The sequence below is a fragment of the Protobothrops mucrosquamatus genome, unplaced genomic scaffold, assembly GCF_001527695.2.
Source record: "Protobothrops mucrosquamatus isolate PMUCROS unplaced genomic scaffold, P.Mucros_1.0 scaffold_230, whole genome shotgun sequence".
Lineage (NCBI taxonomy): Eukaryota > Metazoa > Chordata > Lepidosauria > Squamata > Viperidae > Protobothrops > Protobothrops mucrosquamatus.
The window spans coordinates 324,658-351,388 of NW_015386306.1; the positions used below are offsets into that span (position 1 = coordinate 324,658).

Here is a 26,731-nt window from a genome sequence, read left to right on the forward strand (position 1 = left end):
AGAAGCTGGTTTGATAGATAATTATAAAGCACTAAGATGAGTACATTTAATAAAAATAAAACAAAGTTGGTAATCCCATAATTGAAAAGGGAAACAACAGAGGTAGAGATAAACAAAAATTGGATCTGAAATTGCAGTTAATCTAACAATCTGTTTTTCTGCCTCCGTTGGCTAGATGATTGTGGAAGGTTCGGTACAATAATTAATATGGCTCTATAGCTACTTAATGCTCACAAGAATGCTCAGGAATCCTGTCATGATGATACGATTGAAATCTCACACCAAAAGCAGCATTTGGAGCTCTCCTGTGTTTGCCTAATTCTTGAGTAAGAGGCAATTTTTCTGTTCACTGTTTCACATATATTTATTTGCAAATTAGAACTGTTTCCAATTTTTTGATATTTTTTCTATTACAAGAAATGTTTTCTTCCTACTCTATGGAGTTACTGCTCTGTTGTATTGTGTCTTATGAAACTGTTCAATGCTTTGAAAAGAAATGTAAAAAGAGCTTTCAAAACTGAAGCTTTTCTGGACTAGATTTCTCTTATAGAATCACATTGCTTCACAGAATTTTACAGGAGATCCAGCTATTAGTAATTATTAGTAATAATTCATTCATAGTTCCCCCAATCAGCAAGAAGGATAAACTATAAGACCTTTTATTGGCTACCATCAGGAGCTATTCATCTGGAAGCACCCTTTTTCAAAGAGAAGAACACCATTCTACTGAGAAGATAGATGAAGTTCTGCCTGGGTATTGCTCCTTCCACACACAAATAAACATTGTTTGAAAGTACTGATATGCCAACTGAACCCAAGATGAGTCGATTCCTCAGCTGCTATAGTATGTTTATCTTTGATTATTATTATATTTGTACAGCTTTTCCATTTGTTAGCTATTCTGAGTCAAATTTGTGAGCCATATAAATTGATTACATACGTATGTACATACATACATACATATTATCATTGAAATGTGCTGGCCAGGAGAAAATAAAAAGTTTTTAATTCAAGAAAGGAAGCAAAATAGAGAACAAGGATTCAGAGAAGAGCTAAAACATAATTATGAAGCAAGTTAGTTTTATGCAATGTGCTAGAAATACAATTTAATTAAGTTAGTTTAATATTGTCTTGTATCTCTTCCAATTATAGGATTCATGATGGTTTTAACTACAGAGCAAATAAACCTGATTGGACAAGTATTTGAATCATATATTCTGGCATATCACCACACTGACATCTTGCAGATTTTAAGGGAAAAAGATGATGACGCCCATTACCCAGTCATTGTTGATGCATTGACACTTTTTGAAACCAACATGGAAATTGGTGAATATTTTAATGCCTTCCCTAATGAAGTGCTTCCTATTTTTGATAATGCATTGCGTAGAGCAGCTACGACATGTCAGTCAGCTTCCCAAGCTCAGGAATTCATCATTAAACAGAATCTTCATGCCAGAATATCAGGTAAATTGTATTTCTTGTGATACATACAAATCTTGGTTAGCTTTGTAAAAAGTTTCTGTGGATTATGTAGCAAGTGTAAGAGTTCTCTTATAACAAGATTATGCTTTTGATTAAGATAGTCTTCCTGCACCTGCCAAACTTGAACAATAATTTTCATAATTGCCAATTAGTATTGGTAGCTGAGGATAATAGGAACAATTTTAAGTAGGAAAAGACTGGCTTATAGAATTCAAATCCAGGAACACAACTACTGACCAGTTCCCATGATCCCCTGAAAATAGGGATCTAGAGCAGATGTCTCCAGGTGTCTTTTGGGCACCAGGGACCGGTTACATGGAGAGAGGTTATTCTGCGGACCGGAGGGAGTTTGGTTTTGTGTGCTGCCTGCATCCCATGGATGGGGCTTTGCTTATATATGCAGCCCAGTTGTTGGCATGCCACAACACAGTACTGGTCCATGGACCAGGGGCTGGTGACCCCTGATCTAGAGGCTTTTTTCATATTCCTTCCACAAGAGGTTTGTGGTGATTTGTGGAATTTGTATCCTGATGCACACAGATTTTGTCTTCCTTTCCTTCCATCAATGGTAATTTTCTGTGTGTGTGTGTGTGTGTGTGTAATGTATGTATGTATATGTATATTTATACACACACACACACCGCTACAGTACCATTGATGGTATGCTCTTTTTCCAGTTTCAGTTCAGATATTTAATTTCCTTTCACAACAGTCAATACTTTCCTAGTCAAGCTTTATATCTCTTACAATTTGTTAAACAAGATAGATGATAGATAGATAGATAGATAGATAGATAGATAGATAGATAGATAAGATGATAAGATAAGATAAGATAAGATAAGATAAGATAGATTCACTCTGCTGATATTTTACTTCTACATCCTGAATGTTTGTTTGATGCTTTTTTCTGACAAGAAAGTCTGATAGTTCTTTGAAACATTGTATCTCTTTTGGTCTTGATTAACTTGTACTTTAAAATGGTCACATAGTTTAAGCCAGTTAATGGGGGTGGGGGAAGGCTGTTACAGGCAAAATAGTGGGGAAACAAAACTCCCTTGTTAATTTTATAAAGAGTATAATCCATTTGAATCTATAGAGATATAAGGTAGTCTTTAAAAAGGAGCAGTGGTTCTGATAGAAGAATTTTTTTGCTTTAAAAATTCTGTTTTATGAAGTAATTTCAAATGAATTAACCCATTAAAAATATACATTGTGTCTATCGTTTTCCTATGATAGCAAGTTCCATTCTGTTGCTGAGTCTCTTTAATGATTGTTGCTGACGTTTTGGGTAGGAAAACTACAACATTGCTAGGTGATATTTCTGTAATTTTTGACAAATATATCCTTAAATAAGGAACACATTAAAAATGATCAGCAAATTTTTTCAACTGCTGATTAGACATTGAGTTTACACATTATACAAATTCGGTTTTAGCTCAGCATGCTATGTGTAGCCAGCCTCTGTAGTTTTAAATTATTATTTAAGCCTTAGCATGCTATCCCAAAAAAAGTATTCGGTCCCCTGGTAGTATATTTGACCAACCACAGTTAAATGAAGTGTGTGAACCAAGAATTCATCATGCCAAGTTGCTAAATCAAAATTAAGAGTTAGTGGAAACTGCCAATAAAATATCTCTTTTTGTTGTTTGCTTGTTGTTTCACCAGGTTTACCCGTATGCCCAGAACTAACTAGAGAACACATCCCAAAGACTAAAGATGTAGGGCATTTCTTATCAATCACTGGCACTATTATTCGGACCAGCCTAGTGAAAGTCCTGGAATTTGAGCGGGATTATATGTGCAACAAATGCAAGCACATCTTCGTGGTCAAGGCTGACTTTGAACAATACTATGCTTTCTGCCGCCCATCGACCTGCCCTGGGAAAGAAGGCTGCACCTCCTCAAAGTTCACTTGTCTCTCTGGAACATCCTGTGTTCCCAGTAGATGCAAAGACTATCAAGAGATCAAGATTCAAGAGCAGGTTGTAAACATAAAATGTTCTCACAGATTTGGTTGGCTATAGGTATCTTGAGGGATTTGCTGGGTAAATGGTAGTAGAAATGTAAGAGCCTTTCTTTATGTCACTATTACCTTTTGCATTATGTAAAAAATGTTTCATAGGAAGTGTAGAGTCACATCCAGGGCTCTTTTTGTTCCCCTTCTGCTATATCCTTGTATCCCATAAATATACTTTTTTGGGGGGGGGGGGACTTTTAGAGCAGATTTGTGGGAATATAGGGTGAAAAGGTTCCATTCTGGTTATTCTCTCAAAAAGCTTCTAACTGGAGTGTAAAGTGCAAGGCAATCTGCTTCTGAATCAATCATTCAATTTTTATTACACTTACAGATTAACATTAGAATCTGCTTCTGAAGAAACTTACATAAGATAGACTCTAATGGAAATATAGATCAAATGAAAGCAGATTTCTAATCATTTGCTTGTCTGAGTACTCATAGGTTGATTTCTCATAGGTTATTTCTAGTTGACCATAGCTTCTTTACATAAATTTAGTGGTAGTCCTTGAAACTTGTATTTGCTAACCTTACAATAAAATAAATACATTTTATGTTGTCCAGGTCCAAAGGCTTTCTGTTGGAAATATTCCCCGTTCTATGATGGTGGTCCTCGAAGATGATTTAGTTGACAGTTGCAAATCTGGTGAGTTCTGTGATAGATTCTTTTGGAAAATTCCTTCGTTTTAGGCATTCATACTTAAAGAAGAATTCAAATTAACATTTTAAATGAGTTCTTGTTTAATAGTAATGTATATGTCATGTTGTTTGGTTGGTGTTATAATTTTATTGATTGTACAACATGCCATTGTTTCAGTTCAATATCAAATCATATGATGATTGGCATTTAAAATTTCCAAGTCTCAAAAGACTATTCTTCAATAACAGAGGCATTGCAATACGCGCTCTTCTATGCTAACACCTTTCCATAGAATTTGGACCCATGTGTTCAAAATATTGTTCTCATTTAATGGTCTTTATTTTCTATGTTTTCATATAGCTTTAAATGCCAACAAAATGTTAATTGCATGCAAATGTGGGGGGGGGGACTGTAGATTCTTCTGTGTGCTTACTTTCTTGTTAACATTTTCCTGCAATTAATTTTTTAAACAGTTCAATAGCCAGAGCTCTCTGGATTTACAATAAGCACACACACACACACAAATAGAGAAAATATAATTTGAGTTAAAGCATAACCAATAAAATAAAATACAAAATAAAGTCATTACACAACCTAGGCAAGATGGTCATCAAACTCTAAACCTATGACTTAATAAATAATTAAAATATGATTAAAAGACTGATGGTAGTATGCTAATGTGGGACCCATTGAGACTCTCTGGGAAGTGTTCCATAAATGGTGCCACCACAGAAAAGGCTGTCTGCCTTGTAAACATCTACTTCACCTTCTTTGGTGTGGAGAGACTCATTAGAAGATAGTAAGGTATGGGTAGGTATATGCAAGAAAAGATTCTCCTTCAGTTTATTCTAACAGGTTTCAGAGTAACTGTTCTGTAATTTCCTCAATTCCTTTTCCATCTCCTTTTAAAGATTTGAGTTACACTGGCCTTTTTTCTAATCCTTGTGGAAGGATTCCTGCATTTTTAGTCAAAAGGTTTTTGAATTCTTTTAGAATCCTGGGATGGACATCGTCCAGAAAACTATAGTCAGTTAGAATAAACAATAATGTGCTAAATTAACACAGGGCTTAGCATGACATATGAAAACTTTATATTCCTGAATGCCAATAATTATATGAGTTGATGTTTTGACTTAAGACAATAGTATTTCATGTAAGATCAGTATAATTATAATACCAATGAAACAACATGACATGTACATTACAAACACTCAAGACTTCTATACTAATGTGTGCCAAATTTTTATGGCAATTCTTCGTATTTATTTGTTTTTGTCTCAGGTGATGACATTACAGTTTATGGAGTAGTGATGCAAAGATGGAAGCCTTTTCACCAGGATTCACGCTGTGATGTAGAGATTGTTTTGAAGGCCAATTACATTCAGGTCAACAATGAGCAAATTATGGGCATCACAATTGATGAGGACGTTCGCAAAGAATTTAAAGATTTTTGGGAAAGACATAAGAATGACCCTTTAGCAGGTTTGCAAAAAAAAATATTAAAAAATGGTATTGACAGCTTGCTTTTGAAATGCACCAATTTTATCCTTTATAATCAAATTGTATTCTCTGCTCTGTGAAATCGGATGGAGAGTTTCATAGATAATAATTGAGGAAAAAGGATAAAATAGCTATTTTATTTTTAACAAAAGGAATGGTGGGTAGCTAGCTTAAAGCATCGCGTCTTAAATTTTACCATGCTATCTCTGGTTGGGTTGATGTATAGACATCAAACAGCAGCCTTCTCCAATTTAGTATGCTATAGTTTCATTGAACCCTTTATTAGTATGCTATAGTTTCATTGAACCCTTTATTAGTCGTACTGAACCCTTTATTAGTCGTACTGGCCAGCAATGATGGAAATTGTAGTCTTGCAATTCCTTAGACTGGGGGAAGATGCCATACCCTGTACTGCTGTTGTGGAATTGATATGGTAGCTTGAGCACAGATAGAATGCACATAGGTTTATTGCTTTTTCATAGTTATGATCAAAGAAACAGAAGACAGATGCTGGCATTTGTGTATATGATCAATACATTTTTATATACTATTTCTCCCACCCAGAATTCCATATATCTTCCTAAGTTGCATGTAGAGCTGTTGTAGAAGTTCCAGTTCATTTCACTGGAGACACCTATTCCATTATGTGCCTTTTTCCAATTAAATGAAGGAAGGAAGCTTTTGTTGATGTAAGAATTTTGCACCTGGAATAGAACTCTTAAGGACCAATAATAATAATCTGTGGAATCTTTCTTAGAATCTTTGATTCTACCCTTTTAGAATATCAAAGCTTTACCCAATGTGTTGTCTGCCAGATGTTTTGAACTAGTTTTCGTTATTTTATTTATTAAATTTTTATGCTGCCCACCTCGCTAGGACCAAGTTCATTAGACCCAGTTAAGGTAAGATGTGATTAGGAATGATGGGCGTTGTCATTCTAAAATCTGGAAATAATGATTCAGTAAATCAATGAATACATTTAACCTAAAGAAAAAACATTTTCACCCTGTTAATCTCTGTCAAATTATCCAATAAAAAGCATTGGATCTAGCAGTTTATTTTTACTATAACTGAATCAAAATGAAAATTAAGAAAACATCACAGTGATTTCTAAACCACCTATATAAAAGCTAAGATGAATTAGGCATGGTTAGTACTTGAATGAGACATCCCAGATTTACAGTATTGTCTAGATTGAGAAAAATGAAAAAGTGTTGTAGAAGGAAATAGTGGCATTGCTGCCTTAAAAATTATATGGATATTCAAAAAGTTGGCAAGATCACTGAAAATCAAGTCAAAAGAGACTTTACTGATTATTTTTCAGTTTAAACCAAGGACAGCATAATAAATAGAAGCATAGGTGGGATTGTACATATGTCAGAGAAAAAGATCAAAGTATATTAATCTATTATTCTTTTCATACTTTGCAGGGAGGAATGAAATTTTAGCAAGCTTGTGTCCTCAGATTTTTGGATTATATCTTGTGAAATTGGCTGTAGCTATGGTGCTTGCAGGAGGGGTACAGAGAACAGATAGTACCGGCACCCGGGTTAGAGGTTGGTATACAATATTCTCTTCCCTCTTATTCCCACACTGTAATAGAACTCTTTTCTTCATCTCTCTACTTGTTAGACATTGACCTGAGAAATATTTTTAAATTTAGATTAGATTAGTTTTTTTCTTTTTTGTGTACATTCTTGGAGAACTAAACAGGTTAAGGATTCTATTTCATAGTTTTTACAAAGCCTACAAAGGACAACTCAACATAATAATGCTTATGGACAGAATCAACATTAAAAAGATGAACCATACATGTCTTTTACAATTTCTAGAACTAAAATATGCTTTATTATAAAATGAATATATATATATACAAAATGCATGTTTCCTTCCTTTTTTGCCCTTTTTTGCATTTCTTATTTAATATTGCACCTTACTTTACCCAAAGCAAAGTTTTAAATTTGAAATTAATAGCCATAAATATCATAAAAATTGTTATTGTTATGCTACAGTGTATGTTTAATGTGAACAATATTTTAGGTATAGTTAATGTCATAGTCTGAATTTCATTTATAATGAAATTCAAAATATCTTTAGCTCTTAAAAAAAATAAAACTCCTCTTTGTGATGTCTTAGTACATAAGTTTCTCTTCTTAAATTGACAAAAGAATGATGACCTTGTGATATGCATTGCAGATATCTTTAAAAAATACAAGAGGTTAGAATAGGGATTTGAATTGTAAATATATTATTTCCCATTTGATTGAAAACTTTTAGAATATTTAGCTGCTAAAGAGTAAGAGTATACATTTTTATCACTAGTTTAAAGTTAATAATATATTCAAATAATATTCAAACAGAAAATATTAATCAATTTCAATCATCTGTATTCCAAGGAACAGCCTTTTAATCTCTAACTAGAGTGTGTTTAAATTGGTTATGATAAACTTTCAGCCAGTTGTTATTTTGAGGTTGAATGCCTGAATTAATGTTTACAAGAAGGTACATTATCTGCCTCTTGATTGTGGGCATGATCTTCAAAGGGTTTTGTTTATATGTCTGAGTCTTATGGTTAACCATTGAAATTTAAAAACTGCCTTTGAAATAATGGTATCATTTCTGTATTAATGTAGAATACCCAGAAACGCCTTTTGGAAATTAAGATAATCTATTCTGTTCTAAATAAGAGTGGTTTTTGTCAACTCTTTTTCTTGTTTTTGTACTTTTCCATTTAGAAATGATTGTCAGTAAATGTTTTTGCAAAATATCAAAATGATGGACAATTCTGTCATTTTTGATCACAGTTTCACGTTTACCTTTTCCCATATTATGATTAAATTAAAAATGCATGTATTAGTGATCAGTAAGGCCATGTAGCAATCTGAGTATGAAGGAGAAAAGGTGACTCGTTTAAATGAACCTGCATGCTTTTCCTACGAATTATTGATTAGAGATGAGCTTAAATTTCTGCTTTTTATATTTCTTCAATACCATTTTCTTCTAAAATATGGTCTGTAGAAAACTTGGGCATCTTTACTCTACCTCCAGGTGAATCACATCTTTTACTGGTTGGAGACCCCGGTACTGGTAAATCTCAATTTCTGAAATATGCAGCAAAGATTACTCCACGATCTGTACTAACAGCAGGAATTGGATCTACAAGTGCAGGTAAATAATGCTGGATGGGTATCAACTTTTAGAAAAAAGGTAAGAGACAAAACGCCCAAATTCTCCACGGATATGTAGGCTCTGCTGAAAATTGTACACAGAGACACTAGTACAGGTTTTTCTGTCTCACTGTTTTTTGTCTCGCTGTTGACAACCACAGTTGTTGTCCCTGATCACATTTCTTCCTGCGGTGGTTCATGCCCCCACTGGTGGTTCACAACTCCCCTCTTTTTTTTTTACTATCACCCAGATGTTGCTAGATCTTCAAAATCCTTGCCTAGCTTCCTCCACATTCAGCAATCCCAGATATTCCTGTGATCTAATATGTCATCTCTTATTCCGCGGTTGGCTGGAAATGCTATGATACAGAAAGAGGCCTGTGTTGATGGCAGGCAAAAGTGCAGCTCTAGGCAGTTTTTCCCCCCATGCAGAAGAAAACTGTTCCTATTTTAGTGATTTATGTTTGGGGAGGCAGATGTTAGACCAGGGGTAGTCAACCTTGGCTCTTTTATGACTCGTGGACTTCAACTCCCAGAATTCCTGAGCCAGCTGTGCTGGCTCAGGAATTCTGGGAGTTGAAGTCCACGAGTCATAAAAGAGCCAAGGTTGACTACCCCTGTGTTAGACAAAGGATGCTCCTTGGATTATATTTGAATTGTAATGCATGGCAGATGTACCTATTCCAATAATGCATCTTCAGGTTAGCTTGTAACTAAGGAGTAAGTCTGTGCATAATCAGTACAGCACTATTTGGTAGCTCAGGAAGAAAACTTTCATTTCTAAGCAAGGGAGAGCAACCCGTGAATTTTAGCCTCTTTTTTTTTTTTTGCAGTTCTTTCAATTTTCCAGTTCAGCAACCCTGAGTTAACAATGGCACAGTTTTTCTCTGATAAATGTATTCACACGTTTTAACATACAGCATTTAAAAACCCAAAATGCAAAAACAATGTGAGAAACATATCAAAGCACCATCAGGCCTCAGGAGCAGAATGCTGGTAGAGGTATCCAAGGCCAAGTTCTCCAGAGTAAAAGAAAAAAAAATAATTCAGGCAGCAGAAATTAGGAGGCACTAGAAATGCACTGCTGCTCAGAAACAATTAAGACTACATGCTAACCTGATTTCGTTCTAAATCAGAAGTTATACCGAAGAGGTGGTAGTCTTCCCAATAGATGTTATAAGCATCATTAAATGATCTGTTCCATTGTGGAAATCCTTCCATTCTCTTCCATTTGACTACGGTAGCAATATTTGGATTGGGGAAGGATAATCTGGGGATAATAAGAGGTAAATGGTGGTACTTTTATTGCGAAAGTTAGTCTCACTTGGGAGTGTCTAATAGTTAACATGTGAACAGAAGAAATGCTAAGCCTATGGAGATTCTCAGTCATCCAGGTCATGATTGTCTCAAAGGTGCTCTTTCAGCAACTGGACCTCAAAGCTGAAGAAGTGAAACATTTTAAAAAAACAAAGTCCAGTTGCCTCTTGAAAAAGCACCTTTGGGACAAATGGCTAAGCCCTATTCTCCATTTTCCTCTAGAGGAATGGGCATGGTCTTCATATAGTCAAACAACTAAGAATGAAGGTGAAATGAAATCCAATGCAGGAATTGCTGGCTGCCTTGCAGGCAAGGCTCTTGGTACTCAAAGCGTAACCTTAAGAGATATGGACAGATAGATCAAAAGTTAAGTATATAGTTGCTAAGGCCCACTTATGTTAAAAGTGGTTCTCCCTTGGTGCCAAAAAGTAGGGAAAGATCCTGCTACTTGAAAATGAAGGAGGCTCAGGAAGGGACAGTGTAATTTAGGATATGTTTCAAAAGAAACATTGCTAAAATTGTCTGAATTGCTAATGTGTTAGGAGTGGGTCATGCAAAATCCTAAATGTCTCCTAAAGCTCACTAGCAGATCTCTTAGTATGTTATTTGAAAGGATAAACCTATTGAAACTGAATAAACCTATGGGGCTATCCAGGAATGCAAGCTCCTAGTTCAATAAGCACCACAGATGCCTGTAGAATAATAGCATGTGCAACTGTCAGAACTGATGTTAGCCTGGACTTCATTCAGAGTTGACAGTGTCAACTGACCAATTCTTGAGCTGATTACTAAATCAGTAATTCTTGACAATCAGTTCAGGAATTAATCAATTGATATATTCCTTCCCTCTTCCCAAAAAGTTTTCTTTATACTGTATTATAGGGGATACTAACTTTTCTGATATAGATTCTACAGAAATAATATTTAGCAGCCACTAACAATGGCAATATTTGAATAATGGCCACCAGAACTGACATTAAGGGAGAATTTCAATGGGAGTTATTTTTTAAATGGAATTATTTTATGGCAGCTTTCTATTGCCAAATTCTTAGATCAAGAACCATATTTGAGTCTTAGGAAAAATATTCGGATATGCGTATGGATAAGAAGAAATTTATATATATATATGTACTCAAAATACTCATTCACATTCATACCACCATTTTCAGATCTTTAAAATTCCTACTTAAATCGTTAATCTTATTTCCACATTAAAACCAAAATTCATTCTCTTCCCATCACCTGTAAAGTACTTTGCACAGCCACCTTCGTACAGTATATCAATTTTACTCTTAGTAGCTGCTCACTGAATTCTGATAGTGGCATGAGAAGTTATATGGCACTTCTTTTTTCACATTGCTAAACTTTATAGTAGAGTGAGCTGCATGGAAAATCATGAGATGTATGGCAGACCCAAAGTTACATACTGAATCCTGAGCTTCAGATACAGCAATTCATATCAAATTAAAGGTAGTCATTTTGGATCTTAACTTTCCTTTGGCCTTGTCACCTCTCAGAGTATTCATCTAGAAAACCTATAACATGCATTGCAACCTTTTTCTGAATATTAGATAACAATAAAAAGCTAAAAAGGACAGAAAGTGAGCCCCCGAGATCTGGCCATCTCCATACTCCTGTCAGTCCACATACAGTCAGACATGCACAGTATTTGGTATGCCCCATATTGCTAACCACTAATCTCAACCAACCAATGTAGTAATATATCTATATATACACACACAAATATACTTACTCATAGATGTGAATGGCATCATCTAGAGGAGTCACACCGATTTATGTTCACACCTTTACTCTTTGCAAGCCCTACATTCTATCAAATTATATGTACATCTTTCATCCAAGAGCCAACAACAAAGCTACCTTGACATTTGGGGTCATAATCAATTTATAATGCACATCATTTAGCTGCCCTGAATGAGAGAAGAGGCCAATAGTTACAGCGCCCATGTGGATAATTGTACTATACTGATAAAGATTTGGGGCTTGTGTTTCTTAAACCATAAATTCCTATAACAGTATTTGCCACCTTATTAGGGAAAAAGTCTGGAGTATTATGGCTAACTAAAGAAATTAAAATCCTCCATTTCTGGTTTGAGGTACTATACAATTCCAGTAGCAGCTGTGCCATTTCCAACATTGCTTGGGAGCGTAAAGCTTGTCAGACTTTGAAGTTTTACTACACATTACACATTTTCTTTCGCCTGCAGTAGGCATCATAATTTGACAAGTGTGCAATGGCTTCTGCCCAGACAAGAGCCCTTTGGCAGCCTGCTTATAACACTGTTGTCACTGATAGAGTAATATTAGGTTACATTAGACTGGTCTTGTATGAATCTTAAAAAAGTTTTAAAGTTAACATCTGTACACTTTACAAGTAGCTGCCACTCAAAAGCTTCTAAAGCACAAAAAAAGATCATTTCATTCAAGCTAAGCTTATATAGACTTCACTAAAGCCCATCTATAATTTATAACTAAAAACATGTAAACGTCTATCATCCCTGCCTACCTCCCCGTTTGCCTATCTTTATACATATGGGTAATAAGCTTGAACACTAGATTAAATAAAGTCTCAGGGAGTTACTTAAAAATAATTTTATTTATACATCCACTCAAATACTTTTCCTTATAAACTTTCTACAGGGTGTGTGTTCTTTAAACGACTTTCACATTTGTTTAATAAGTAATTCCAAAAAGAGGTTTCCGTGATGGTTGTGTTCTGTGTACTGTGTGTGTTTAGAGCTCAACATATAACATGGCGCAGAAGGTCACATGCAGTCCATATGAGATTCCAACATGACGTTTAGAGAGTTTTCAGATGTTGGCCACCCTTTTGAGGCAGAAGGCAGGGCATCTGTAGAAAGGAGTGATTGGAGGTTTGGGTTACTGCTCTCGGCATCTGTCAGTTTTTCAGTGTTGTCCTCCCAGTTAATATGGAATCTTGTAACTCTGGGATTAGATGCCAAAATATTCCTCTGGAGCTAGAAAACAGAGAGATGAATGTTTTATAAGATTTAGATTCATAAGAAAAGACTTACTTTCATATTGGATGATGAGCACAACATAAACCAGGAAAGGAAAGGTCAAGAAGTTGAGAAAAATAATAATACAGCGGTTTAAACGTCAAAAGGGAGACAATTCAAAGCTGGCTTATTTCTCTCCATTGTGCTCTTGGGTAAAATAGTAAATCAACTGGTGCAAATGTGGGTAGCAAAGAAACAACTTCCTTTTTTGCTCTGAAGACAATGCTAACTCCCTCTTTGTGCCCCTTATATTTTCACTGAAGGTTAAATTTCTGATTCAGAATCTATATGCTATAAACAGGTCAACATTTTTTTCACAGTAGGAATTCACATTCCCTATATAAGTTCAATGAATGATGAAAGAACTTTATAATGGAACTTGTTAAATTACAATTGGTAGTTAGGTAAGGATGTCACATAATCATTTGCAGGACCTCTTGCATGCTTCCCCATTAACACTGTAGGAAGCTGGCAAAGAAGGTCTTTAATGGCGATCACGAAACTTTGGAAACATTGCAATGACCAGATTGGTCTTAAGTACCACTTGTTCAGTGCCACTGTAAGTTCAAACAGATGCTGAACTAGTGATCACTAAGTGAGGATCACTTATAGATATTACATTGTGTAATACCAAATAGTACATCCAATACACTCTTCCTTTCAACAAAGAAGGTATCAAACAGATTTGGGATATTTTTGTTCTGAAAAGTAAATACTAAATTTACAACAAAGTCTAGGTAAAAGACTTTGTGAACAAAGAACAAAAAAATCTCCCTCCCCAATGAAGACCCTTTAAGCCTATCCAGAAATCATATGGCCAGGCTTAAAATCTACTTCATTATCTTGCTTTCTGCTATAAAGTATTAATAAGCAGCATGTCACTAGACCAGACATGTCAAACTCGTGACATCACACATCGTATCCGAGCTTTTTCGCCATTGCCAGCAATGGGGTGGGTGTGGTTTCCTGATGACGCGTCCAGCCCACGGGCCAGCAGTTTGACACCCCTGCACTAGCCTAAAGATATATTTATAAAGGAACATACACATATATGCATGCATTCCTAGACTAATTTAAGAGTTAATTTATGTTCTAGGGCTTGATGTCTAACTTTAACCATCATAACATTGTTAAACTTATTAAAGTCATTAAGTTGAGGGCTACCTATACGCTAAAGATGAAGTAATGATATTTCTCTGAGCAGCATATGCTCAACTTTGGAAGCTGTGAATTGGGACCAGAATTAAGATTCTAAATCCATTTGCCACAAATCCACCCTTGTTGGTTTAGACTACAAGTGCACAAAGCAAAAAAAAAACAACACAAGCTTTCTTCTGCACACAGAACAAATACAGTGGGCCACATAGGTCTGCTTGCAGGAAACCCCAATGTTGATTTAGGTTTCCCCTAAAACAAATATGGAAGAGTTTTAAAGAGCAGGTAAGACAAGGCTGGTGCCCCTTGTTCCTCTCTCTTCATCTCCTAGCTGTGCGGCAGCTTTGTTCCCTTTTATGTTCTCTTTCAAATACTTTGCACCAATGACCTTTCCCTCTGGTGTGCGCTTGTACCAACAAGGATGGATTTGTGGCTAATGGATCTTAATTTCAGTCCCTACCAGCACACAAGGGCCTCACCCACCTTTGACAGCTGTATACCACCAGCCTGCCTTTTCCCTGCTAGCTCGGGGTCCATGCGCAGAGTGCTGATACTGCCTGATGCTCACTGAATGATGAATTCAGCTTACGGAATGGTCAGTGCCTAGAACAGTTTGTAAGTCTCTAGTTTGGAGGAATACTTTCTCAAGTAGTTCTTTTTTTTTTTGTCACAATATAATGTGAGGGATTTAAGACAAATTTTTTTTGGGGGGGCTATGCTCGACTAACATTCCCTCAGACCAGTGATGGCGAACCTTTTAGAGACCGAGTGCCCAAACTGCAACCCAAAACCCATTTATGCATCGTCAGGTGCCGGGTGGGTATGGCCCATTGGGTGGGTGTGGCTGCAGTGGTAACAGCAGACTGGGTGGGACTAAAAAGTTCAATCAATCAATTCCAGCTTTGCGAGATCTTTTTTTTTCCTTGCGAGAAGTTGAAATTGACTGATTGATTGAACCTTTTTTTTTGTACACGGCGGTGGAGGCCTAAAGCAAAAAGGTTTTATAAAACCCAGCTGAAGGCCTAGGACTGGGGCGACGGCACGCATGCCCACAGAGAGGGCTCTGAGTGCCGCCTCTGGCACCCGTGCCATAGGTTCGCCACCACTGCCTCAGACCATCCTAGAGGAAGGAATGACCCCGGAGGTACAAAATTCAGAGCCCATCCTAGAAGAATAACCCCGGAGGTACAAAATTCAGCATTATCACTAATAGATAACAAAAAACTGCTTAATTTTACCTATTAATTGTTGCTTATTTTTAAGCAACATGGACTAACATTCTATTTTACTTCAGTGTAGTTTAAAAAATGGATTTGGATGGATTTACATAGTATTATATCCTACCTTAGAAAAGTCTGGCTTTACTGGAGGGTTTTCTCTCAATTCTGTTTCAGTATATTCATTGTTTACATAATACCCAACTCTGATAAATTCTTGACCTCTGTAAGTGCACGTAATTAAGACAACTGTTACACCTACAGCATCTGCATCAGGAATAAGTCCTGGATTAGGAGCATCTGCCTATAATAAAAAAATAAATAAAAGGAAACAGGGTTAATTATCAAGTTACATAATTTAGATTTCAAATACTATCATTATTTCATTTCCTGGGGTCAGATGATATTAGGTTAATTTTTAAAAGACTTTAAGTGTATTACTAGCCTTCTTTTACCTTGGATTTTTTTGAATACCACCACCAAGTAAGCAGACTTATATGTCAACAACCAGACCATTTAATTAAGAAGTTATCTACCTTAATCCGTTATCTCAAAAGGCAACTTCTACAAACTAGACTGACTCCCACAAAATTTCATATCTCTGTGTATTGGGGGGGTATTGTATATATACTGTATATATAATTGTAGAAAATCTAGGCAGCCCCAATTCATTTTAGATCCATTGATAACTTGGCTACTTTTGCAACTATCTCTTGTCCTGCGTCTCATGTTCAATAAATGAAGTGGCTCATTTAGGATCAGAGCAAAGTAAAGCAAGTGGGAGGCTTAGCTTTACCCACCCTAGTTGTAAAACCTTTTTTTTTTAATGGAATAACCCATTTTGGGAGATTTACCATCCTCCTACCTCTGGAGATCAGACAAAAGGGTTATCTTAACAGAAATATTTAACAGAGTAAGAGTTGGAAAGGGACTTGAAAGCCTTCTAGTCCAACCCCCTACTCAAGCAGGAAATCCTATACCATTTCAGACAAATGGTTGTCCGATCTCCTCTTAAAAACCTCCAGTGATGAAACACCCACAACTTCTGGGGACAAGTCGTTCCACTGATTTTAATTGTTCTGTCAGAAAATTTCTCCTTAGTTCTAGGTTGATTCTCTCAATTAATTTCCATCCATTGCTTCTTGTCTTCAAATAAATACTTTCCTCTAGGTTTGAACGTAATTGAGAATGTTACTTCAAGTAATTTAATATTATTATGCCTCAGTACAGGTTAGGCCACTGCATCCAAATATCAGGTTTGAATTTGTTCTTTAAGTGTGATTTATGAAAACATCCATTCTACTCCACTTATGGACTCTTCTGTTCCTTAGCAATTATTTTTGCTCTGGATCACTTATTGTTCATGTGAACAAGAAAGTGGTTATGTCCAACACAGGAACATACATGATTTAAATTAGACATCAGGTAAAGATGGTTATCTAGCCTTCGCTTAAACTCTTTAAGTCTGGAAACTGCTTTCAATAAATGACAACTCCGAATTTCAGTTACATTTAACCAATGAATTGGTGACATTTGGTCATGAAAAAGTTATTATTTCTATTATTATTATTATACTTTTATCCTGATATATGTGTTAACTCAGTGACGTTAAGTAATATTCCTGCCTCCTATTTACCTCCAAACAATTTAGAGGAGCAACTATTGTTCAGTATTTAAGAACTGGCTTACCTGAAATACAAACATGTGTCTTCCTGCAGGAACGGGGCCTACTAAAACTGAATCTAAAACTTGATCGTATTCCTCACTTTCTGCTGAGCCCACATAAATGATTTTCCATTCCAAATCTGCGTTAGAGAAAAAGACTTTTAAATAAAACATTCACAATTTTGGTTTTATTTAAAAACAAACCTCGCCCGCAACAGTAACAAAACCCCTTCCAAACTGCCATCTCTTTGAACTCTTAAACTTGAAAACAAAAATAAGAAACCGTAATCTAACTTAGCTTCAATCAAATCAAGCCCCGAACAACCAAATGCTGAAATCAGTAGCACTTACTGAAAATAGTTGGATGGGGTGGCTAATTGAAGTTTCATTTTCAATTTCAAATTACAGCACCCTTCTCCAACGCCAACTCCTCTGCCCACTGGGGATGAGAAAAGACAACGGGCTCTTTGGCCACCTATTAAGTCCCAGTTTGTAACGCTTGAGTTGACAGGGTGATTTCGTTTCGCTCAACAGGGAAGCGAAAACTGGAATTGCTCACTACTCCCGGACCTGCAAGGTCCGATAACCAAGCGCTCGTCCAAACGAGACGCGTGCGAGGAGTTACGGAAGCAAAGTAGCGCCACGGTTCCTTCTACAGATACTTGCACGCTTTGCAATTGCGAGTCCCTCGAGAAAAGCAAACCGTGCTCCAGACTGCTAAGGGGCATCCAAGGCCACCTAAAGCTAGGCCACTGCTGGCAGAGCCGTGCCCTGCCTTGCCCCTTCCCGGCTCGGCGTCCAGCTCCGAGCATGCGAGCGGAGCTCGCTTAAGCCCTCCTCTCGCGTATGCGCCCGACGACCCGCTCACCACGGCGGCGGCGGCAACATGGCTGCTCCCAGCGCCCGAGCAACTTCCCAGCAACTTGAGGCTTCCCCTTCTCGCGGGCGCTCGCGCCTCGCCCCAAGCCGCGCGGCGGGGGAAGCCCAGGCAGCGCTGCCGGCTCGCCTCCTCCAGGCAGCCCGCGGAGCCCCGGCAGAGAGAGACGCTCTCGCCGCCGAGGCCTTTGCAAAGTTTAAGCCTGGAAGAAGCCCGAAGAGGCTGGCGGCGGCCGGGGAGAAGGCGAAAGAAGGCTCCGCGGGACTCACCTTCGGAGAGGTCCTCTATGCACTCGAAGGTGATCTCGAACTGGAAGGGGTTGTAGAAAGGCGAGGGGTTATCCAGCACCACGACGTTGTTCACCTGAACCTTTGCCATGTTGGGCGGGCGGGCGGGGGGGGGGGGGGGGGGGGGGGGNACTGTTTGCAGCTTTTGCTACTCCACGAAACTACAGCCCATTCTCCTCGGTTAACTGGCAGCGCGGGCGCGGATTGGCTACGGGCGGAGCCGTGACCCTCCTCCCGCTGCCGAGGTTTCCCTGAGAGCAAGAAGGGCTCCGTGGCTGGAGCGGAGTGCCGGAGCTTCGCTGGCGCTCCACCTGCCGGGCTCGGCGCCGGTTTTCGCGGCGGAAGCGCCCGCGGGACTTCGCTTGGAGGAAAGGGGCGTGCGCTTGGCGCCGCCGGGACGCCTTCCCCCCCCCTCAGACCAGAACTCTTTCCTCCTTTTCCCCCCTTTCGGGGTTTTATTTTGCGTAAAAAGTAACGCGCTTTTGATTGAAAGATTTAGTTGAAAGTAAAGCAGCTTTTTCCACCCTAGTGCAGGGGACGTGATGGCGTTGGATTGCAATAAAAATATATGTAATATCAGTGCTTTTTTTCTATAAAATAAAAAAAAGATGCCGGAACTCACACACGTCATACAACCTGCCTTGCCTGCCCTACAAGGTTCCATCCCAAAAAGGTGCCGGAACTCCGTTCTGGGCGTTCTATGACAAAAAAAAAAACAAACCCCTGTGTAATATATACAAAAAAACACACATATGTATGGTGAGTGATGTTGCCTAGTGGCTTATTCACATTAGCAACTAGGCGGCTTCGTTAGCTTAAGCCAGTATCAGTTGAGGAATTCTGGGAGTTGAAGTCCACGTGTTTTAAAGTTGCTAAATTTGAGAAACACTGGCTTAAACCCAAACCTCTGGCCTTTGTTCAAGAAGCTTTTTTCATTTTTCTGCTTAACTATTAAGCTACTAGACAGGGAATCAAAGTTCTGAAACCTGTGCTTTTTTTTTTTTTTTTATCCACTGCTAGATCTGCCCACTGATTGTTCATGGGCAGGTCTAGCAGTGGATAAAAAACAGCACACTGAAATTTAGGCAAGATGTAATTGGAAACATGTTTGGAATTAGATTTCAGCCTCTGTTAGGTGCATTGCATTTTTTTAAGGCTTGAGTTTAATACTGCTTCTGGATCAATGGACCTCCACGTATGAGACATAACCAAGAAACCCTAGATGAGGTCAAATCACCAGGACCAGATGGATTCCACTCCAAGGTTCTGAAGGAACCGGCAGATGTGATCTCAGAACCACTGAACTATATCTTTCAAAGATCCTGGAGCACTAGGAAACTACCAGAGGACTGGAAAAGAGCTAATGTAGTTCCCATCTTCAAAAAAATGAAAAAAAGTGGATCCAGGAAACTACAGACCTATCAACCTGACCTCAATACCTGGGAAGATTCTGGAAAAGATAAGCAACGAATCAGCGAACACCTAGAGGCAAACAAAGTCATTACCAAAAGCCAACATTTGTTTGTTAAAAACATATCATGCCAGACAAATCTTATTGCATTCTTTGAGGCCCAGTACTCTTCAACTTCTTTTTTTTTTTCAAAAAATTTTTTTTATTATTTTCAACATAAAAAAAAAGCAATCACAAGTACATCACAATTAAAAAACTCCCCCCCACCCCCCACCCGGACTTCAACTTCTTCATCAAAGATTTGGATGAGGAGATAGATGGGGAACTCATCAAATTTGCAGATGACACCAAGCTAGTAGGAATAGCCAACACTCCAGAAGATAGGCTTAAGATACAGAAGGATCTTGACAGACTTGAACATTGGGTGCTCTTTAACAAAATGAAATTCAGTGGTGAAAAAAGTAAAGTTCTACATAGGCAAGAAAAGCCAAATGCACAGGTACAGTATAGGTGTTGCCTCACTCAATAGTAGTAACTTGAGAGAGATCTTGGAGTCCTAGTGGACAATCACTTAAATATGAGCCAGCAATGTGCTGCAGCTGCCAAAAAAAGCCAACACAGTGCTAGGCTGCATTAACAGAGGGATAGAATCAAGATCACATGAAGCGTTAATACTACTTTACAACGCCTTGGTAAGGCCATACTTGGAATACTGCATCCAGTTTTGGTCACCACGATGTAAAAAAGATGTTGAGACTCAAGTGCAGAGAAGAGCAACAAAGATGATCAGGGGACTGGAGGCTAAAACATATAAAGAACGGTTGCTGGAATTGGGTATGTCTAGTTTAATGAAGAGAAGGATGAGGTGACAGGATAGCAGTGTTCCAATATCTTGGGGATTTCCACAAAGAAGAGGGAGTCAAGCTAGTCTCCAAAGCACCAAAGGGCAAGACAAGAAGCAATGGATGGAAACTAATCAAAGAGAGAAACAACCTAGAACTGAGAAGAAATGTCCTGGCGGTTAGACTAACCAGTGGAAGAGCCTGCTTCCAGAAGTTGTGAGTGCTACAACACTGGAAGTTTTTAAGAAGAGATTGGATAACCATTTGTCTGAAATGGTATAAGATTTCCTGCCTGAGCAGGGGGCTAGACTAGAAGACCTCCAAGGTCCCTTCCAACTCATTCTATTCTATTCTATTCTATTTTAATGAAAACATTTTAGCAGCTTAGAATGTTTTCCTTGTTGTAGCCTTTCTTTCATAATCTTATGCATGTGATTGATGGCTTGGTCACATTTCAAACTGTTGCAGTAAACTTCATTGTGATGCTGCCTTTCAGAAACATCCAGAAATTGTAACTATTTCAATATTCTAGTGTTTTGTCATTGATTGGTTCTAGCCATTGAACTGCACCAGTACTGTGTAGATCAAAAACCACTCTCGTTCGTACATTTCTAGAGAAAATCTTTATGCTGTGGCTAGTATGGCTGAGTTTGAGTTTCCTTTTGCTGCAAAGCAAACCTATAAGTATATATTTAAGCATAGTAAAGTTATAGATTAATATTTTCAATTTTTTAGCCTTTTCAAGTTTGGGTACACACCAGCTATATGAACTTCAACTCCCAAAATTCTCAGCAAATAGCCATGCTGGCTGTCAAATTCTAGAAGATGAAGTCTGCAGATTTGGATAGAATGCTGAAGTGGGGAAATAGTACTTCTTGAATACAGTATTGGAAATATAATACAATTTTACCACCGAATGTCTATGGAAATTCTCAGTCATCCAGGTCATAGTTGTCCCAAAGATGCTTTTTCATGAGGCAACTGGACTTTCTTGTTTTTCTTTGAAGACGTTTCGCTTCTCACCCAAGAAGCTTGGATGAGAAGCGAAACATCTTCAAAGAAAAACAAGAAAGTCCAGTTGCCTCATGAAAAAGCATCTTTGGGACAATTTTACTATTGCAACCAAACAAATGCAACAACACTTAAACTACTTTTAAATCAGCAGATTGAAAAACTAATTGCCAGAGGAGTGTGAATATGAAAATATTTTTCCTGTTCTAGTTAAAATCAAATGTTAATCCCATTTAAGAAATGACAGAGTCTTATTTTTCATGCAATGAACTATCAGTGTAGTGATAATTTGCGTGAGATGAACTATCAATGATATATTAAAAAAGGAGTAAGATCTTCTAATACCCAGTAGAGTGGCTTCATGTTTGAAATGGTAAATGTACAAAATAAATATTGTAATTTTGCTTTAATTTGTCTCTTGTGTATATTTCAAGCAAATTCCCTATATTTTTAAAGAATCCCTATCTGGTTAGCTTTATTATAGTCTCATTAGTTGTTATCTGCTTTAAAATGCAGAATTTTCATGAGGACCAGTGAGAAAACTCTTGGGTTAACAATGCAGATGTCAACAGTGTCAAATTTCTGTTCACCTAGAATTACCATATTTCCCCAAAAACAAGATCCGGTCTTTTGGGGGGGGGCACCAAAAGATGCATTAGGGCTTATTTTGGGGAAAACACGGTATTGGTGATCACCCGAATGCAGCCGAAAGACGGTGGGACGGAGTGGGTGGCGCATCGGGATCACTTGCCTCCCCCCCAAGCCTCTGCCTGCTGCCGGTGCTGCTGCGCGAGGCTCCCGCAAGCCAGACAGCCACACGGCGCGTCTGGATCTCCTGCCTCCCCCTGCCTCTGCCTCCGTGCTTGGACTTACCTATGCTGTGTGGGCTGCGGCTGCTGACAGACACCATTGACCCCCGTACTCTCACCACCTCCTGTGCTGGCCATGCCTGCCCCCAGGCTTATTTTTTGGGTAGGGCTTATATTAGGAGCATGCTAAAAAAAATCAGGCTAGGGCTTATTTTCTGGGTGGGTCTTATTTTTGGGGAAAACATGGTAGTAAAGCTTTTATGTTCATATGGTTTAAGTATGGGCTTTGGAAAGTCACACTGAGATGATCCTCAGAGCAAGAATACTCTGCTTTCAAGTGCATTTTCAAAACAACTGCTTGTACTACTATCAAGCTTTTACAGGGAAGATTTTGTTCTCAAGGTTTGACTGTGACTGCTGTGAAAGACTCTGGAGAATGGAATTTGGAGGCTGGTGCACTGGTCCTGGCTGATGGAGGCCTTTGCTGCATAGATGAATTTAACAGCATCAAGGAACATGACAGAACAAGCATCCATGAGGCCATGGAGCAGCAAACCATCAGTGTTGCCAAGGCTGGGTAAGTATGTTTAAAATGTTAAGATTGCTGCTGTACTTTTTAAATTGATCCTTGTGCTAATGTTGTAGGATTGCCTATGTGATGAAGTGGTTTGAGGGTACAAATTAAGCCTGAAAAATCCAGACTCCACTCCCCATTTAATTATGAAGCTTTCCATCTCACCAGCCTCACAGAGGATAAAATAGGGACAGGGCGGAAGAAGAAACATGTCTTGGAGGAATAGTGGATTATAGATGTAATAAAACATATTTCAATATTCAATTTTATTACTGAGATCAGAGACAACACAATATAACTTCAATTTAAAAAACAGTGTGCTCTATAGGATATTATACATCACTATCCATATAGATGGGGTTGTATAGGTTGTTATAGATTGCTGCAACCCAGCCCATTCAACAATAACACAAAGATTACAGTGGGTACTCTGCAGCTCCAAAGCTCTTTCACAGCCCCTGATATTTTGAGTGTATTACTGCATTTTAACATCCTTCCAACATTATTCAAAATTACCAGGTGAAGAAGCAGCAGGTTTTGATTAGCTATTAGCTCTCATTTTTTTCCCATCTCCTGTTTGAGATATCACAATGAATTGTTAAAATTTGCAGCAAATCTTTCTGAATGTGTATAAAAGCTGGATGCATGAGAAAAAAATGTACTTTGGTTTTATGTTTACATCACCCTTGTACTAATGTAAGTCTGATCATAAACACAGTCTTGAAATAACCATTACTGCATACTATTTTCAGTAAAAGTGGAAATCCATTTTTAGTCAGGAGCGCAATGAAACTTGTTTGGTGCTGCTGATGGAATTTTAGAACCTTTTTCCATTCCAAGTATGTGTTCTGGAGTTCCAAATTTTCCCTTCCATATTTAGCAATCCTTATGGCATTATGCAAAGGGGTCAAATCTCATTTCCTTTTTGAATCTCTGTTGATACTGGCTTCAAGTCAAAATGCTTTTCCCATGTTGCGTACTGTTACAGATATGAAAGCTAAGATGATTGGTGCTGTATTTGTTCCCATTCAATATGTGAGGTAAGGTCTGAGATGGCACCAACTAGAAATAGATCAAACCTAAGTCAGATTTAGAACAGCTGCCTGGCTGCCTGCAACAAGGGTTATGCTATGACTACTAGGAGAAAAATATCTTTCTGGTTCTTTGAAAACAGATCTGGGGTCAAGGTCAAACAAATTATGGAAGGCAAAAAATGTACTGTATTCAAGAGCTGTCATAGAAACTCTTACTACAAGTTAGACTGTTTGTATATTGATTCTTTGAGAATGTGCATAATTATTTAAGAAGTATATGTATTTACAGTGCATCAAAAAAGCATACAGTAGCTATATGTATAAGTGGCATATATCAGAGTGGAAATGAAAGTTTGGATGTGAGTCATAGGTTTTCAAGGATTAGTATAATCTGGTTCTGATTAAACAAAGAGGCCCTCCTGGGGAAGATTACATGGTGAGGCTTCAGAGAATATCTGTGTAGATTGAAGCAAAGCAAGAGAAGAATTCAATTAATTGTTATTGGGACCTGGCAAAATTTTGAGTTTTCAAATTCAGTATTAGTTTTGCAGATAGTTCATTCTTCTTCTCGCTGTAGAAACTGTTTTATTAATTAGATCAGAAAGCGTTTGCAACCCGACACTATTTTGAAATGTGCAGTATTGTTGTTTCTAGTCAAAATAGGACTGTTGTCATCCATCACCTATATGTTTGGCTTGCCATACCCATGCAGATTGTACTTTGTTATAATCCATAAGCTTTTTCCAGTGACTCGTACTATCATCTGAACTCTTCAGCCCACATGAAATAAATGGAAAGCTTTGGGATCCCATAATGAAAATTTAGAATGAAAGATGTTCTACTAGTAATTTTTAAAAATCATTTCTAAAAGAGTTCAGTTCTATTTAATACTTAGTGCCACCCTCTTTTTCCTTCAGCTTAGTGTGCAAACTGAATACAAGGACCACAATTTTGGCAGCAACCAATCCAAAGGGCCAATATGACACTAATGAATCCATCTCTGTCAACATAGCCCTTGGAAGCCCTCTTCTTAGCAGGTTTGATCTTGTCTTGGTATTGTTGGATACAAAAAACGAAGAATGGGATCAAATAATTTCATCCTTCATACTGGAAAATAAAGGTAACCTTTTCATATTCCTTTTTATGAAATTATGTGAATCAGTTTGTCACTGATCATAATAAAGTTTTATAGGCACTAAAGGATTCCCTTGCCTTGTGTGAATTCACTTTATTTTATGTAAAGTCACTATTGTGAATTTCTCTAAAAGTTAATGTTACACAAAAAGAAAAAAGAAATCAATGTTATGTTATTTGTGCCAACAACATCTGGAAATATGCAAGACTTCTTCCCGCTAAAATTGCTTAAACATTTTCCTACCAAAACCTCTTTCTACTTCACTCACACTTTTACTATCATCTTGTGCAGTTGTTCTAGTTGTGCATCCTGGTTCCCACTTATTTTCATATCGGTAATGTATTATTTACTCAGTGCTCAAAATGGCTATCAATATTTTGCCCAATCCCCTTATACAAAATGAAAAGAAAGACTTCTCCAACATTAAACCTTGGACTTATTGTTCACACCAAGCTGATGAAGGATCATCAGTTATAGGTCAAGCTTTTAATCAGAGTGATGCTACTGTGTGCAACAGAGCAAAGAATGCTAATACATTTTTTCCTTTTCTGTTCGATAATATTATACTGTAAGGTATTTTCAATAAACTAGTGTTCTTTATATGTTTTATATATATTTAGTTGTTTAGTATTTAGTGTTTAGTATTTTTAAATGTTTTTCTGTTTTCCCTCCTTTTTTATTCTGTTTGGGGGATTGTAGGAAAAAAATAGATTTTACTATTTCATTATTTCTTTCACCATTTTAGTTTTGTATTGTCACATTCTCTTTATCTTTTTGCATTCTTCTATAAAATATAATGAAAATACAGTAGATAATAAATAGTAACAGCGGTGCTATTGGAATATCTGGAAGAAATACCATTTGTCTGCAAGCAAGAACTGGTAGGACTACAAAATAAACAAGTAATAGGAAATAAGCTAAAATACTCTGGGACTTTAGAATTCAAACAGACAGGTATCTGCCATACTCTATACTTACGTATTGCTGATAAGAAAGACAAAAAAGGTTTGGATGGTGGACTTGTTCACCTGGAGACAATAGAAAGAAGAGAAAGAACTGGAAAAAAAGCCCCACAAAATACAAAGACTTGCAAATTGAAGAAAGGTTGTGGAAAAGAAAGCAAAGATAGTACAAATTGTAATAGGCTCCTTGGGTGCAATCCCAAAGCATCTGGAGCACCACTACAACACCATCAGCATTAACAAAAACCACCATCAGTCAATTGTAAAAGACAGTTTTACTTGGAACTGCTTTACATCCCGTGATGATACCTTTAATAGTATTATATAATTCTTCTACAGTAGGCAAACGATCTGTCTTCCAGTTTTGAGCTACCAATAGCCTTGCAGCCGTTATAAGATTTAACATCAGATTCATTTCTTTAGCATCCAAATCTCCCATAATACCTAATAAAAATAACTGCGGTGTGAACTTTATCTTTTTCTTAAAAATATTTTGAATATTCCACCAAACCTTGATCCAAAATGCTTTTATTTCCCTACACGTCCACCAAATATGAAAATAAGTTGCATCTAAACTTCCACATCTCC

The 26,731-nt window shown here is 37.6% G+C and overlaps 2 protein-coding genes across 2 annotated transcripts in view; one reads left to right on the top strand and one right to left on the bottom strand.

Annotated features, from left to right (window-relative positions):
- Positions 1-1,160: 1,160 nt before the first annotated feature.
- MCM9 (minichromosome maintenance 9 homologous recombination repair factor) overlaps positions 1,161-26,731 on the top strand; it is a 34,537-nt gene continuing 8,966 nt past the window's right edge. Inside the window, exons 1-8 of the mRNA XM_015829101.1 lie at positions 1,161-1,467; positions 3,151-3,467; positions 4,064-4,145; positions 5,421-5,621; positions 7,070-7,195; positions 8,688-8,807; positions 22,841-23,015; positions 24,964-25,166. Of these exons, the coding sequence (XP_015684587.1) occupies positions 1,161-1,467; positions 3,151-3,467; positions 4,064-4,145; positions 5,421-5,621; positions 7,070-7,195; positions 8,688-8,807; positions 22,841-23,015; positions 24,964-25,166 (1,531 nt within the window). The remainder of the gene's footprint in view (positions 1,468-3,150; positions 3,468-4,063; positions 4,146-5,420; positions 5,622-7,069; positions 7,196-8,687; positions 8,808-22,840; positions 23,016-24,963; positions 25,167-26,731) is intronic.
- On the bottom strand, positions 12,738-18,456 carry ASF1A (anti-silencing function 1A histone chaperone). Its single transcript, XM_015829110.1, has 4 exons — positions 18,348-18,456; positions 17,226-17,341; positions 15,664-15,840; positions 12,738-13,122 (listed from the first exon to the last, which is right to left on the bottom strand). The coding sequence occupies exons 1-4, from the start codon at positions 18,454-18,456 to the stop codon at positions 12,910-12,912; spliced, it is 615 nt and encodes a 204-aa protein (XP_015684596.1). The 3' UTR covers positions 12,738-12,909.

Excerpts from the sequence above, each read along its gene's own strand:
- ASF1A (XM_015829110.1), bottom strand. The coding sequence starts at position 18,456 with ATGGCAAAGGTTCAGGTGAACAACGTCGTGGTGCTGGATAACCCCTCG. Across the intron at positions 17,342-18,347 it reads CATAGAGGACCTCTCCGAAG|ATTTGGAATGGAAAATCATT; the intron begins GTGAGTCCCGCG and ends TCTCTAACGCAG. Across the intron at positions 15,841-17,225 it reads GACACATGTTTGTATTTCAG|GCAGATGCTCCTAATCCAGG; the intron begins GTAAGCCAGTTC and ends TTTTTATTATAG.